This window comes from Saccopteryx bilineata, chromosome 2 (genome assembly GCF_036850765.1).
Source record: "Saccopteryx bilineata isolate mSacBil1 chromosome 2, mSacBil1_pri_phased_curated, whole genome shotgun sequence".
Taxonomy (NCBI): domain Eukaryota; kingdom Metazoa; phylum Chordata; class Mammalia; order Chiroptera; family Emballonuridae; genus Saccopteryx; species Saccopteryx bilineata.
The window spans coordinates 377638611-377653800 of NC_089491.1; the positions used below are offsets into that span (position 1 = coordinate 377638611).

The 15190-nt window shown below is 46.4% G+C and overlaps 1 protein-coding gene across 2 annotated transcripts in view; it reads left to right on the forward strand.

Annotated features, from left to right (window-relative positions):
* Window positions 1-1418: 1418 nt before the first annotated feature.
* IGF2BP1 (insulin like growth factor 2 mRNA binding protein 1) overlaps window positions 1419-15190 on the forward strand; it is a 42676-nt gene continuing 28904 nt past the window's right edge. For both annotated transcript variants that reach the window (XM_066255501.1, XM_066255502.1), the window contains exons 1-2: window positions 1419-1593; window positions 2730-2790. In XM_066255501.1, the coding sequence (XP_066111598.1) occupies window positions 1419-1593; window positions 2730-2790 (236 nt within the window). The remainder of the gene's footprint in view (window positions 1594-2729; window positions 2791-15190) is intronic.

The window sequence follows — 15190 nt, forward strand, 5'->3', positions numbered from 1 at the left end:
CCCGCCTGTATCCTAATCTTGCACCCCAAACAAAGTTCCGAGACCCCAGCAAGCGCGGGGAAAGCGGCGGTAGCTGTCCTGGGTGGAGCGGGTGGAGGGGACTCCACCTGTCTGTCCCCGCGTCAGGGTGGGAGAAGGGGGACGATTCGAATCCGCAATCGGTCACTCCCTCCCTGAGACCTCCCCCTTCGGTTCGCCCGTGTCTGCTCACGCTACCACTCCCTGTCCTTCCCTTCACCCCTTCCTCTCTCGTGGGGTCATCTTGGGCCGGAGCCGCGCGATCTCCCAGGACCCCGAGACCTTGTTGTTCAACAGCCGAACCCTATGTGTGAGCCACCCTTTCTTCCGTGGGAATCCTGAAACCTGATTTCCTGCGATCCCTCCTTCCCAACCGCGGTCCCCCGTTCCCAGTCGCCCGGTCCCGCGCTCGCAGGGCCCCTAGGTCCTGGATTCCCGGAGGCGAGGGAGTCTCCCAGAGCTGGGGCTGGGAAGGCGGAGACCCGCCCCCACCTTAAAAATCCCGGGAAAAGGCGCCTTTTTTTCTAAATCACCGGCTCGCACGACCCTCTCCTGAAGACCCCAGAGTCCTCGGCTTCTCTTTGTCTATCTCTGCCGTCCCCCTCCTGTCAGTCGGTAGCAGTTACCCGGGTAGGGTGGGCAAACACCCCCCCACCCACCACACGAATAAAACAGAATTGTACATTTTACATAAAAAGAGGTGGGAGATTCTGGGCCGACCACCCTCCCCCAGCTAGGGCCCGGGTAGGGGGATGGGTGGGGGCGGGGCGCCTCCCTAGGGGCCAGATTCTTGTAAAGGAGGAGGGGGCAAGTAGAGCTTCGGGAACGCAGCCCCACCCGCCAGTTGACTCTGGGGTGAGTTGAGCCCCCCACCCCCACATCCACCCAGGCGGTAGATTGGTGGACTAGACCCGGCTGGAGAGGCTGGAGGGGCCGGAGGCGTCGGGGGTCTTCCCCGGCAGGGTGGGTGGGGGATTTCACCACGTGGCTTCGCCTCCCCACCCCCCCACCCCCGCTCCATTTTTTTTTTTTTTTTTTTTTCCAAGTCGATTTTATTTAGAGGCGGCGCCAAGGCGGCCGCGGAGAAACGTGACACACCAGCCCGCTCGGAGGGGTTTCGGACAGAAGGGAAGGAGCAGCGCCGTGTCGTCCGCCTCCCAGCGCGCCGCGGGCACTTCTCTCGGGCCTCCCCGAACTCCCCCGCGACCTCTGCGCGTCCTCTGGCCGCCCTCCGCGTCCCGGGCTCCGGACAACTTAAGGGGTGGGGTGTAAAGAAAGTTTGCGGCTGCTGCCGCCCGCCGCCCGCCTGCCCGCCTCTCGGCCTAGGAGGTTCGCCGCCTGCGCCCGCCCTCCCTTGCTCGGCCTTGCTAGGGACCGCGTCCCACCCGGAGCCCGCCACCATGAACAAGCTTTACATCGGCAATCTCAACGAGAGCGTGACCCCCGCCGACTTGGAGAAAGTGTTTGCAGAGCACAAGATCTCCTACAGCGGCCAGTTTTTGGTCAAATCAGGCTATGCCTTCGTGGACTGCCCCGACGAGCACTGGGCGATGAAGGCCATCGAAACTTTCTCCGGTAAGAGTGCGCCCATCTCCCCTAGAAAGCACGACAAGATCCCCGAACAACGGAGACCTGCGCCTCTCTTTTCTTGCCCGCCAACTCTGCTCTCCCCGCGGCCTGCGCATTTGGCCTGAAGACCCACCCTCCACCCAGCTCCTTCGACGCCCCTCCACCCCAATCCCCTCATCCACACCCTCGCACGGAAATATTCGGGGTCTCCTCACCCCTTCCAGCCCCTGTAGGCTTTGGTAAGGCGGTCCCCATACACCCCACCGACGGGGCGGGAGCCCCCATTGGTTGTAGTGGGGGGCGCTACTGAGGCCACCCCGTCTGGGCGTTATTTCTACGTCGGCCCCTCCCTATCCGCGGCTGGCGCGCTCCCCCCATAGCACCCTTTCCTCCGCCCTAGGCCTTTGCAGCTGGAGAAGGGGCGCCCACGTCGTTTTTGACCTCCCAGGTTTCCTTGGGGACTGAGCCTTCGTGCAGGACCTGAGAACCGGGATCCCGCCTCCCGCTCAGGGCCTGGGGCTTGAGCCATTTTGATTTGAAAGTGGGGCGTGAGCGGGTGGCGCGGCGGCAGCGGCGGGTCGCCATGCTGCTTCCCGAGACGCGAGGCTGGGCCGGGAAGCGCGCGCCACGGCCACCAGGGACCCTCCCTGTGGGCCCCGTTCCGCTCCCCAGGGCCTCTCCTCCCGACAGGCTCGACAGGTGACCTCTCCGCTGCCAGAAGCCCTCTTCCTTGGTTCGACGGAGAAATAAAGTTTCATTCTGCATCCCCCTCCCCAAAACACACTTAGGGAGGAGCGGGCGTCCTTTCTTGGCCCCTTTGCCCCGGGTCTGGGAGCCGTGGAGGCAGCCCGCCCACACAGACGCCCTTGCACTCCCAAACCGAGCCCTGAGAGCGCTCTACGACTCAATTTGCCTCGGTGAGATAACAACAAAACAAAAATTAAGAAAACAATAATGAATTTACGGGCGCCACCATTCTCGGAGCGACCTTTCGCATCCGGCTGCGGAACCCACTGCCTGAATTCCTAGGAAAGTCTCAAATCCCAATAACTCCTGAATTACCCTAATGTCTTTCTTCTTCCATTTCCTGCCCCCGACCCTGTTCAAGCTCTCAACATATTTTTTATTTTCTTAATCTTCAGGGAAAGTAGAACTGCAAGGAAAACGCCTAGAGATTGAACACTCGGTCCCCAAAAAACAAAGGTAGGAAAGAGCTCTTTTCTGGGGGGGGGGTGCAGCCTCGGGGCGCTGAGAGGCTGTGTTCAGGGGTCCATAGTGTCTCCAGTGGAAGAAACCCTTACTGGCCTTTCCACCCTCAACTCCGGATGTTGGGGGCAGGGAGGGAAGATTGGCTAAGATCTTGTAATGGGTGGTTTACAGCTTGTAAAAAAAAGATAAGCTGGGGCTAGGTGGGCTAAGAGATGTTTTCTTGAAGAAGTAAAAGGGAAAAATATCAATAGGGAGAAACCTTGTGGAGTTTATTCAAGGTGTGTAGGGCCATTTTTTTGTGGGACAGCTAAAAACCTCTTGAGTTTACACTCATGGACCTTTTTTGAACTTCCTAGCAAGCCTCATTTCTGTTTCTTTTTTTCGCCCCCACCCCTCAACATAATTCTTAAGTGGTTTGGGAAGGGGGTTCCAGGGGAAGTGGAAGGAGTTCCTGCCCCCGAAAGAATTCTCTATAGGCTGTGCTATATTTATTTTTCTGCAACAGGCAAGGATATTCGTTTTTTTCACAGACCCCCCCAACCCTAGCATCACACGTTCTTCCCTCCCAACTGGATTTTGCCAAGAATTTGCTTTGGCTGTACTATCCTTTCCGAGCCCCCCACCACACCCCCCCTTCAGCCCATTGTTACAAGGGGACCATCTGGGGTGAGAGCTTTGTGTTCAGGCTGTGAGGCTGTGAGCTGGGGCTCTTTGGAGGGTCTAGAACTCCCTGGATGAATGAGTATGTGTATGTGACTGTGTGACTGTTCCAATACCATTCTCTCTTCAATTCAGAAAGTGGGTTACCTCTGTCGTGTTATCCCCAAATCTAATTCATGGTGGATTTAAAATCTTTCATTGAACTCTGGCTGGGAGGTATAGGGGCCAAGTCTTTTCTGCTTTCTGAAATCTGACTTCAAACATGTTGACAGTGCACTTTTCTCTAATGTTGCAACCCCCAGTAAATCTGTGGTTCTTTCACATTCCCCTACCCCCTCATTTCAGCTAGAAACTATTTAAGAATGTAGTCTCCGGCTTTTTCTAGGTGGGAAGGTAGAGATGGGTGGCTGTGCTTTTTTGGAGGCAGTTAAGAGGATCTAGAAAGTTTAACACCAGAAACAATCTGTTCAGTGGTTTTAGTTTGAGATATTTAAATAACTTGGAACCACTGTATCTGTAGAGGATCAATATGGCTTGTAACTATGTTTACAGAGTTAGTGATTTAACCTCCAGTGCTTCAAATGTCGCTGTTATTGGAAAGGCAATTAGAGTTAGGATAAAAAGGTAATCAAATCAGAAGGAAAGAAACCCCTCTTAGTTATTATTTTGAAACATTTCCTTGAGATTGGAATAATAGGAAAAACTGTACAGTGATACCAGTAGATTTATGAGATTTGTGGACATTTGAACTGAAAGCTGAATGTTTGAAACACGTTAATGAAAAATATCCAGAATAACTGGAATTCTAAAATATTTGGGAATTTTATTTCTTTTGCTTTTCAGCATGGTTTAAATTTTAAAGGGAATGAATTGAAAAGCAAGAGAAATAGCAAAATGTGATGAAATGGAACCCAAAACATTTATATTTTAATTTTCATGGTGCTCTATATTTATGGATCTTTTCCCCTAAGCCATCTGCTTGCTTTCAAGCCATTTTTAGGCTCCTTGTTCCCTCCAAAATGCATTACTGAGGGCTCTTTTGAGTTGGGAAGGGGTGGGGTTTGTGAGAAGAGTGGGTACAAAATCTGCCATTCCACACCCATATTAAATTCGATCTTTTGTGTGTTCTCTCTTGAAATAATTTGTGAGCACAAACATTGAGTCTGTTGTGTTTTTTTTTTTTTTTTTTTTTTTTTTTTTTTTTTTTTTTTGGTGGTGGTGGTGAAAAGGCACTTCATTTTTCTAGAATGAATCAATTTTTGAAGTTTTAGGATTTAAAAAAGGAAAGTTTGTTTTCATGAAGTCTGCTCTGTCATTTTGTGTTCTTTGGGAAGCATGTTGTGGTATGTGTTTTTAGTCTGTCTGAAAAGTACTTTTTCAGTTGGTTACTGGCTTTTTTCAATCTAATGGATGTATAAAACAGGAACTACTTAATTAAGTAGGACTAATATTTTCAGCAGAATGAACAACTGCATATATATATGTGTGTTTTTACTGTAGTGTTTTCACTGTTTAAAACAAGAGAATTCCTGATGCACTCAGTTCCAAATGAATTAGGACTTTAAGCATTTCTAGGACATTCATAGAAACCTAACAAGCTAAATGGTTCTGGTTTTTGTTGATTTTTAGAGGGGGTAAATCAAACAAAAGATATTACAGCAGTTAACCTCAGAGCAACACTGATTTTGAAGTATTAATATATTTTATTCTAACTATTTATTTGATATATAATTTGTATCTTCTTAAGAACCTTAGAGTCTGAATGAACATTATACATTTAAATTGAAAACATTAATTTGAATTTTTAAAACGGGTGAGATCACCTTCTTAAACCCCCCTTAGTGTTGGAATTTTGATCAACACTTTTGGCTTTTTGTTGAGAATCTGTATATATTCACTCTCAAATATTAGGACAAAGGAGTAGAACCAAAAACATTTTAAAAACAGCTGTGGAGTTTGTATATTGTTTTATTTTGAGAGCTAAGAGTAGTTAAAAGAGGTACTGTAATAGTGAGTCTTGTTTATTTGGGGAAAGGGCTTGCTTTTTAAAGGAATTAAACTTTTGTTTCATTTGCCCCTGTGTGTGCCTTTTTCTAGAGGAATGTGACCTAAAAATAGCGTACCTGTTGTCAACTGGTGTCATCTAAGTAAAAGGTGTTGTTAAAAAAAAAGCGTGTATTTTTCTCAGTGAAGTGTGTTCAAGTGTAAGACTTGATTTCCTTAGGCAGTTTAATAGTGGTTCTTGAAGTTGTCTTAAAATGAGGTGGGCTAACACTTTCTCTTAAATTTCCAATTATTTAAAAAAACAAAACAAAACCAGGAATTAGTTTCAGCCTTTTAAGTGTGAGAACTCTCAGAAGAAAAAGTGTTCCAACTTAATTCTGATTTCACAGTTTAATTTTCTAAAGTGAACAAACAGCTTTAAAAATCCCTCTGCGAAGGGATGTCTTATAAATGGCCAAAATATTATTTTTAATTTTAAGTGATTTGTGGAGGTTCTGAAGAAATAGTTGGGTCATTAAATGTTTTCAAAACAAGCAAAAATTTTTGCCTTCTGAAATGGGTATACCATTAGAGAAAATTATCCTTAGGGGTTAAAATGAATTATAAAGGGGGGTTAAGAAACAAGAGAGTCTTTAAAATAAAAGGGGGGAGGGTAAAATACTAGAGTGGGAGGATTTTCAGGCACTTTGGCTTTAGTGGTTGTAGTCAGATGTATCTTTCAACAAGTATGTATTCAACAAGTATGTTTAAAGTAGAAGCAGTTTATAGCAGTTTCAGTAAAGAGGCTTTATTATTAATATTAGGTTAGTTTTTTGGGCTTTAAAGAAGTTAAAGCATAGTTGATTCTTAAAATTTTCTACACTATTAGGAGAAAAGGTGGAAATTTATTCACTCTCCTCGTTTTAATTGCCACCTGGAAAGTAAACTTAACAAATTCATAACTTAAGTTTTCTTCACTGCTAGAGAAATCCTTGACCTGTTATTCAGTGCTCAGCCTTTAAAAATGACTTTCCTAAGGACAGTGGTATTATTTGACGATCCTTTGAAAGAGTTGTACATGTCCAGAACCCTTTATTTTCTGACTCAAAGGAGAAAGATGAAATTTTACTCCAGTGGTTTCCCAGATGAAGAACTTTTGAGTAAAGAAGGGGAAGAATTGTAATTCCCATCACTGTTTTATTCAAAGTATGGTTAACTCTTAGAAATGTAAAGTTTTTTAAACAGCTTTTGGTAGAAAAAGAGCAAAACATTCTCATAACTGTGTTTTAGAGATAAAAATATATGACATTAGCCATTGGAAGAATTTTGATTCAAAGCTTCTGAGTCTGTAATCTTTTAAAATTACCTTAATGTATGTCATTTGAATTTGTTTTGTGTGTTTGGGTACTTTGAAGACTTATTTTTGAATTTATTTATTCTAGACTTGAATGTGTAACAGCCAGTTGACCAGGATAGTTTAGAGAATATACAATTTTAAAACGTTAAAAAAAATTTTTTCAGCTGTTTACTTGAGTGAAGAGGTACCAGCAAGTGCTATTTGTTGAAGTTTAGGGATCTGTGTTGAAGAGATATATGTGTTGAATATACTGCTGTTGATTTTGTGTAGGGTGGTGACATTGTCATTAGAATAAATGTATGAACCAAAGGCGTTTGCAAAAACAGACATTTTGTCAGCTTTTAGAATTTCAACTGTCTTGTTCTCTCTTCATCCTCTTAAAAGATTCTTAAAATGTGGCTAATGTCTTCCAGAGAGTGCAGCTTAGATTTGGGGATGGGAGTATTATAGAGAGACAAGGGGAGGGGAAAAAAAGCAGCAGGGGAGACTGGAGAAATCAGACGAGTTAGTCCTGGGTTGGAAATTCCAGACGGGAGAAAAAAAAAGAGAGAGATGGGGGTTGGGGTGGATTTCCCGCTTCCCTTTTAAAGAGAAGCGGCTGGAAGCGCCCAGCGACCCACGGGAGAAGGGGGTCGCCGACAGCAGGTTTAGAAGTCCCGCGGTCGATTCCGCCCAGGGCAGGGCTATTTTTGCTTTCGGACTTGCCTGGGTTCCCTTCCCCTTTTCAAAAAGCAGAGAAAGTCTCAGCGGCGGCTCTTCCTGGAGAGCCCGTGCCGCCTCGGCCGCCTACCCCTTCGCTCCCAGCCCCAGCCTCGCAATCTCGGCCCGCTCAGCCTGGGGCCGCCGCCTTCCTCCTTTGAACAAGCCCCTGCCTGGGAACATCCGCAGGCCTGGGTCTTCCAGGAGGGCTTCCTTTCCCAGGGTCCCCGAGACCCCAGCCTGCGGCGCGCCTGCAAACAGCTTCCGCCTTGGTCCTTGGAGCCCCCACATCCCACCTCGCCCACGTGGACTGTGCCCTGTCTGTCCCTGTCCGCAGGGCGCATTCCTTTCCCGGCAGCTGTCTTAGGACCTTTCCACTCTAGGGCGAAATAGCAGAGGCCAGTAGTTAAATGAAATGAAGAGGCAGAAGAGAGAGGAAGAGAGTGTGGGTTAGGAGAAAATATGAGGATGAGAGAGGTGGAGAGAAAATGGAGGTACCTTGGCCATGGGGCAGTATAACCTTGAGGAGTTACCAGTGTCAAAGCCGTAATCTTTAGTAAATGCACTGTTTTTATGTACCAAAGGCTGACTGAAACAATAACAAAAGGAGTAAGAGTAATCTGAGGTTGATGGGGGATTTTACATATTAATGTAAAAGATAGACAAGACCTTTTTGGCCTCTGGCTAGGGTTTGACTATCTCTCTCTCAGGGTCTCAGCTAGTGACTGGCTCCATGTTAATATAAAAATTTGCACACCATTTCTACCTGGGTTGAGCACATTTCCTATCCCTACTCACACCTTTCAATAAAATACTTGTCAAAACAAAGTAAAAAAAGGTTTCTCTTGAAAAGTCATGAACTCAAGAAAGTGCTTACTTGGTTACTGATAAAAGTTTACTGTGGCCCTGGTCTGATGGCTGGGTTGGTTAGAGCATTGTCCCCATACTCAACGGCTGCAGGTTGGATCCCTGGTCAGGGCACATAAACAGATCTCTCTCGTTCTCTCTTCCTCTATCTCTCTCAAATCAATAAATAAATTTTTTAAAAAAGTTTGATTTGGCTAGAAAATGGTCATAGAGGAGAGTGCTTGCGATAAACCACACCATTGTAAGGAGGCATTACCAACAGGTCTAGTCCTTAGTATGTATAGTAACTCCATTCTAGTGGAAGAACGTGGATGTTTCCTCAAATTTTGTTCAAAGGAAACTACTTTTTAGTAGGTGGAAGGGGTCATCCTAATGTAAAAACAGAGCCAGCCAGCTGTTTGTAAGACCTGCTTCTTACCTTTGTAGAACAGTAGGTTTGCAGTGAATAGTGAGGGCTGAAGGAACAGGCGTAAACAAGCTGTCACTAAACACAGGGTGCTAAAATAAAATTGTGTGGATTATGGATAAATCACAGGAGAAAGTAGATTTGGACCTCAACGCTGTAATATAGCTGTAGAACTATATGTTTTGTGTGATTGTAAAACACTGAAATGTAACTATGCAGAACAAACACCATCAAGTAAGAAAACAATCACTGGCCATGGCTGGGATGTTCAGTGGTTAGAGTGTTATCCTGGTGTCTGGAGATTGTGGGTTGGATCCCCTGTCAGGGCACAAACAAGAAGCAACCAATGAGTGCACAGCTAAATGGAACAACTAAGTGGAATGAGTTGATGCCTCTCCCCCTCCCCCTCCCTCATTCCCTTCTCCCTTTCTCTATCTCCCTCTACCCCCTCCTTTCAAATCAATGGAAAGGGGCGGAACAAACACCATCAGAAAAGCAGTCCTGTTGCAGAAGTTGTGTGACAGAGAGTAAAGCATGGCTAACCATCAGTAAACTGCTCTTGAATGGAACAGCAAACAGCTGGGTGATGGAAAGAATTTTTGATTGGATTGTCCAGAAATTTTCAAGACCCTTCTGGACAAGTCTGATTATTAGACAAGTGGTAATTTGGTGGCTAAAGGCATATGAGAGACCTGTCAGGATGGGTGGTAGTTTTTTTTTTTTAATTATTTTTATTTTATTTATTCATTTCAGAGAAAAGAGAGAGAGAGAGAGAGAGAGAGAGAGAGAGAGAAGGTGGGGAGGAGCAGGAAGCATCAACTCCCATATGTGCCTTGACCAGGCAAGCCCAGGGTTTTGAACTGGCAACCTCAGCATTCCAGGTTAAGGCTTTATCCACTGCGCCACCACAGGTCAGGCAGGATGGGTGATAGTTTTGCTCATAGTTTAGGGGATGGGTGTGGAGGATCTCTCTTCATTTTCTCTTTTCCTCTCCCATGTTTGTTCTGTGGATTCTAGTCAGTCCTCTCACCATTTCCTTAGGAAAAAGAGGGTTAAGGAAAACTTCAATTTTTACTTAGTTAGTTTCAGTTAAAATTAGTCCATTATTCAGATGTTTTGACCATCTGAATGAAATGGAAAATGTTAACCCTAAGTGAAATTTGATTGGCTAATTTAGCTTAGTTGATTGGATATAGATAGAATCTTTAAGAAGAGAAATCAGAATTCAGAAATTTTAAAAAATGTTATGTGTAAAGATTGTGGGGTCTGCTGAGTTATTCTGGCAACAGGAGCAGGGAACGGCTCATTGAGAATTCTTTTTTTTTTTTGTATTTTTCTGAAGCTGGAAACGGGGAGAGACAGACAGACTCCCGCATGCGCCCGACCGGGATCCACCCGGCACGCCCACCAGGGGCGAAGCTCTGCCCACCAGGGGGCGATGCTCCGCCCCTCCGGGCCTCGCTCTGCCGCGACCAGAGCCACTCTAGTGCCTGGGGCAGAGGCCAAGGAGCCATCCCCAGCGCCTGGGCCATCTTTGCTCCAATGGAGCCTTGGCTGCAGGAGGGGAAGAAAGAGACAGAGAGGAAGGAGGGGGAGGTGGAGAAGCAAATGGGCGCCTCTCCTGTGTGCCCTGGCCAGGAATCGAACCCGGGTCCCCCGCACGCCAGGCCGACGCTCTACCGCTTAGCCAACCGGCCAGGGCCTCATTGAGAATTCTTGAGGCTCAAGATGGGAGGTAGCTGTACTAGGTCAGAGTCTCGTAACCAACCCTGGGTCTCCCCGGAGAGTTCGGTGTTTGAGAACAAGAGCTTTGGAGTCGGGCAATGATTGGGAAATTGGAAAAGTTACTTAACCTTCTTTAGCCCCAATTTCTGTACTGTAAACTGACTATTACACATTAGCTATTATTATTTGTTTTAGATACGGACCTCTGCCTCCCGGCTTTGGACTGTGTATTGCAGCTTGGGGCAAATATCTAGGGGCGTGGGTAGGCTGTTTAAGTATGCTTATGTGTATTTGGCATGTATTTTGTATGGAACAATGATGGTTAGGCAGAGTAAAGGGGACTTGTGTGGAGGGTGCTTTGATAACTAACTGCATGCTAAGTCTCCTACCCATTCTCTCAGACAAAAAGATCTGAGAGAGGCTGGGCAAGCATGGTAGGAATGCTACTGACTGTTCCTTAAGGAAATGGGCCATATATTCTACTGCGGTGCCCAGAATCTGGGCCAAGTTCCTAGCTGAAATTTCAGTTTGGGACTACTGTCAGAGGTGCATGTAGGATAGCGGCTCTGGTGACAGGAGAACCACCCTAATTCTGCAGATGAGGTAGATGTTGTAAGGCTTCAGGATGGAAGGGGGACTGTGTGAAGCCTTTTGGGTTTGAGGGAGGAAGAAGTGAGAGCAGTTTCCTCACTTGGTGGGAGATAGGCATGTTTGTCTTAATGTTCTGCACTTGGTAAGCTATCAAAGTAGGCATTCAGGAGTTTGGGGGACCCTGGATGCTCAGGAAGTGACTGCATACATTATTCCCTATTCCCTTGTGTGTAGGGTGGGGGCAAAGCCGCTGTGTCCTCATATCTTTCCCCTGGTCCCCTGGACTGGAAACAGTCCCCAACCGTGTGTGCCCAGAGCTCACCTTCATGTCCACTTCCTCTCTTCAGCCCTCCCTTCTCAAAGGGTACACACACATATGCACATACCACAGTCCTTTTCGACATCTCAGTCCAGGGAAGGAGGATCGAACCTTCTCTTAGTAGGGTGGGTAGGGGAAGGGCTCTGTAATCAGATGTGGTTTTTGGCCATTTTAACAGGCTTGTGAACTCTGAAAGGTTTTACAATTAGTTCATGTAGAATGATGTGTGTTTTTCTGGAGTGGCATTTGGGATTGCTTGGGGCTCGTCAACTTTCCAGTAGGTTCTCTGGGTGGAGGAAAGGAGGGGAGACAGGACTGAGGTGGGGACTGGTGGGTAGAGTAAACGAGTTGAGAATGTCTGTTCAGCGTTAGAAATATTCTACTTCCTCCTCCAGGTCTCTTGAGTTGCTTGGGAGGAGAAGTCCAACTGTAATAGAGAGCAGTTGCTTTGGTGGGATTTGGAGAGAGAACCCTAAATTAGAGGGCAAAGATGATCCTTCACAGGCATGGCTCTGGGTGGCCGCAGTTAGTGTGTTCTGAGCAAGGACTAGAAAGGATGTTGGCAGCAGCGTTCAGAATATTTTCTTCACTCCTGGTGAAGAATGTCCACTCCAGCAACTTTTTATTTCATGTAAAACAAGGGAAAATCTAACCAACTGAAGTGATTTTAGCTAGAGGGTATTCCTCCCTGTGTTTATTACCATTTGGTTCAAAGCTGCTGGCTTTCTGTAGAATTGGGTGGATGGAGCACACCTGTCCTGAAGAAGCTGGGGTAGGCAGGAGGGTGGAATAAAATGATCTTTCCAAAGCTCACTGTCCCTGTGACATAATCGCGTTCACTTTCTTACCCTTGCTCCTCATTGACCATCTGGATGGGTGGTTTCCTTTCAGCTTCTTACCAGAAGAGGAATGATGTGCTTGTCTACACCCAGGCCCCTGTACTCTCTTCAAAACATCCTTCGGTCAGCAGCTGTAGCCTGGGAGGGAGGGCGTGTGTGTGTCTTTGCTAGTCAGTCACTAGCCAATTTTGGGGTGTGTGTGTATGTGTGATTTTTATATTTACAACTAAATTCCATGTCAGAAAATATTTAACAAGATCGTGTAGACCTCTGTGCTAGCTTGCATCTTGTTGCAGACTGGTACTTCTGATTGTGTGTTCTTTCCTGCGTGCGTTCATCTACTTTTATACTCAGAGCCTCCTATTGTGTGACACGTCCTCTGCTGGGTACTAGATGTGCAATGAGGAACAAGACCTTGGTATTAAGGTGGAGATAAAAGGAAATAAAGCCTTCTCCAGAGACTTAAAAATTTTTCACTTTATCCTTGGTATTTAAAAAAATAACTTTTAATGTGTAAAATTTTACTGTGATAATCATTTTTTTTTTTTGTTTGTTTTTTTTTTTTTTTTTTTTTTCATTTTTTTTCTGAAGCTGGAAACAGGGAGAGACAGTCAGACAGACTCCCGCATGCGCCCGACCGGGATCCACCCGGCCCGCCCACCAGGGGCGGTGCTCTGCCCCCCAGGGGGCGATGCTCTGCCCATCCTGGGCGTCGCCATATTGCGACCAGAGCCATTCTAGCGCCTGAGGCTGCGGCCACAGAGCCATGCCCAGCGCCCGGGCCATCTCTGCTCCAATGGAGCCTTGGCTGCGGGAGGGGAAGAGAGAGACAGAGAGGAAAGCGCGGCGGAGGGGTGGAGAAGCAAATGGGCGCTTCTCCTGTGTGCCCTGGCCGGGAATCGAACCCGGGTCCTCCGCACGCTAGGCCGACGCTCTACCGCTGAGCCAACCGGCCAGGGCCTGTGATAATCATTTTAAGTGTGCAGTTCAGTGGTATTAAGAGCATTCACATTGTACGCACCCATCACCTCCATTCATCTCCAGAACTTACCTTGCAAGGCTGGATGTAACTCCACCCGTTAATCCCTCCCCGTCGGCCCTTCCCCAGCTACATTTAGACCGCTGCAGTTTTGCTTTTTCCTACACAGTCATCACCTCTTCATCCTGTGTAAAATGGGAGTCTTGGCTGATCCCTCTTCTGTATTACTGGGTTTTTATGTAGCGTTATTGGGTCTTTCAGGGTGGAGAAGGGAGGCTCGGGGTTCAGAGAGGGAGTACAAAAGAGGTAAAAGATCAAATCCCTGTCTTCCAGCATCTTTAGATCCAGGAAAAGCTGTGGCACAGCAGAGGCCATGAGACTAGACAGTAAAATGAGAGACACGCAGCCTCAGAGACTGAAGTAGAGGAGAGACGCTTTGAGCTAAGCTGTGTTTTGGAGGATAAGGAGAGAGCGTTGTGAACTGACAGGTATTGTGGGAAGAGCACTCCTCCAGAAGAGAGGCTGGCATGCCAGTGGACAGAGAGAGGCGCTCGGGAGGGTAGGGCCGATGTCCCTGCTTATTTCCCTTATTGAGCATCTTCTTTGCTCCTGGGCCCTGTGTCCCAGGTGATGCGAGCCAAAAGAGTTCTTCTACATTTAGTTACTGTTATTTCAGAGAATTCTCCTAAGACGTTATCTTAGTTCTATAAAAGGAGGAACTTAACTTCGTTCTGAGTGGTTAAAGTAACTTAGCTAACCAAGGTGATACCTTGAATAATTAGTAGTGTTAGGATTTAAAATGACTTAAATTGATTTTATAGAGAGAGGAAGGGGGAGAGAGAGAGACAGACAGACAGACAGGAACATCAATCTGTTCCTGTATGTGCCCTGACGGGGGATTGAACAAGCAACCTCTGCACTTTGGGACAACACTCTAACCAACCAAGCTATCCGGCCAGGGCTAGTGTTAGGATTTAAACCCAGGCCTTCCTAACTTACAAGGTGGGAACAAGATGATCTTCTAATACTGAGTTCAGTCTTATCTGGAACTTTTTTGTGGGGAGAGCATGAGGTTGGCACGTAAAACACATTCAACATTAGTTTCTCCCTGCTTTGAATCTCCTTACTCCCATGTGCTTATACCTGTTTTGCATTGTATTTTTCTCCCACTATGGGGATTTTCAGGCAATCTTGAGTGATTGAAGAAAACTGGATAATTCTTCCTTTGGGTAGGAAATATTCCTATTGTCTGCCCATTTGATGGGTAATGGGACAGTTTTGTGCTTGGTAGGAAATAATCCACGGAGAAGGACTGGAGTGGGGTCAGAATTCAGGATCAATCTCAGCCTTCCTTTCTCCTCATGTGCAAACTGTGGGTGGGGTCTGTAGTCAGTATCTTTTCCTGGGTCTTGTTTCCTCATCTCAGTTCTCCAGAAACCCCATACAATAATCTGGCGAAGTATTTTGAGTTGAATGAGGCTCCATCTTTTTAGCACTTCTGGTAGGCACCAGGCTGAAGCCTTTGGCTGATCCCCCCCTCTTTTGGGGTTCAACCCTGGGAAAATGGGAGGGTAGGGGATGAGGCGCTTCTCCTCCCATTCGCCCTCCTCCTAGCTGGAAGGGACAAAGCGTTGACCTTTGTCACATTCCTGCAGAGTCATAATTCATAATGCATACATGTTTTTGAGGAGTAAGAACCCATTTACCTTTTTTCTTGACAAGCAGGAGAAGTCTTCATGGTGTAGTGACACTTGCTGACTAGTGTCACCTTGGGCTAGTCACTTAACCTCACTGAGCTTGTTTTTTTTTAACTGCAGAATGGAAATAAAAATACTCTCAATCTTCTGTGGGTCTTTGAGCAGTGATTTTCCAATCTTTTTCATTTCATGGCACACATAAACTAATTACTAAAATTCTGCGGCACACCAAAAATGTATTTTTGCCAATCTGGTGAAAAAAAAAGGTATAA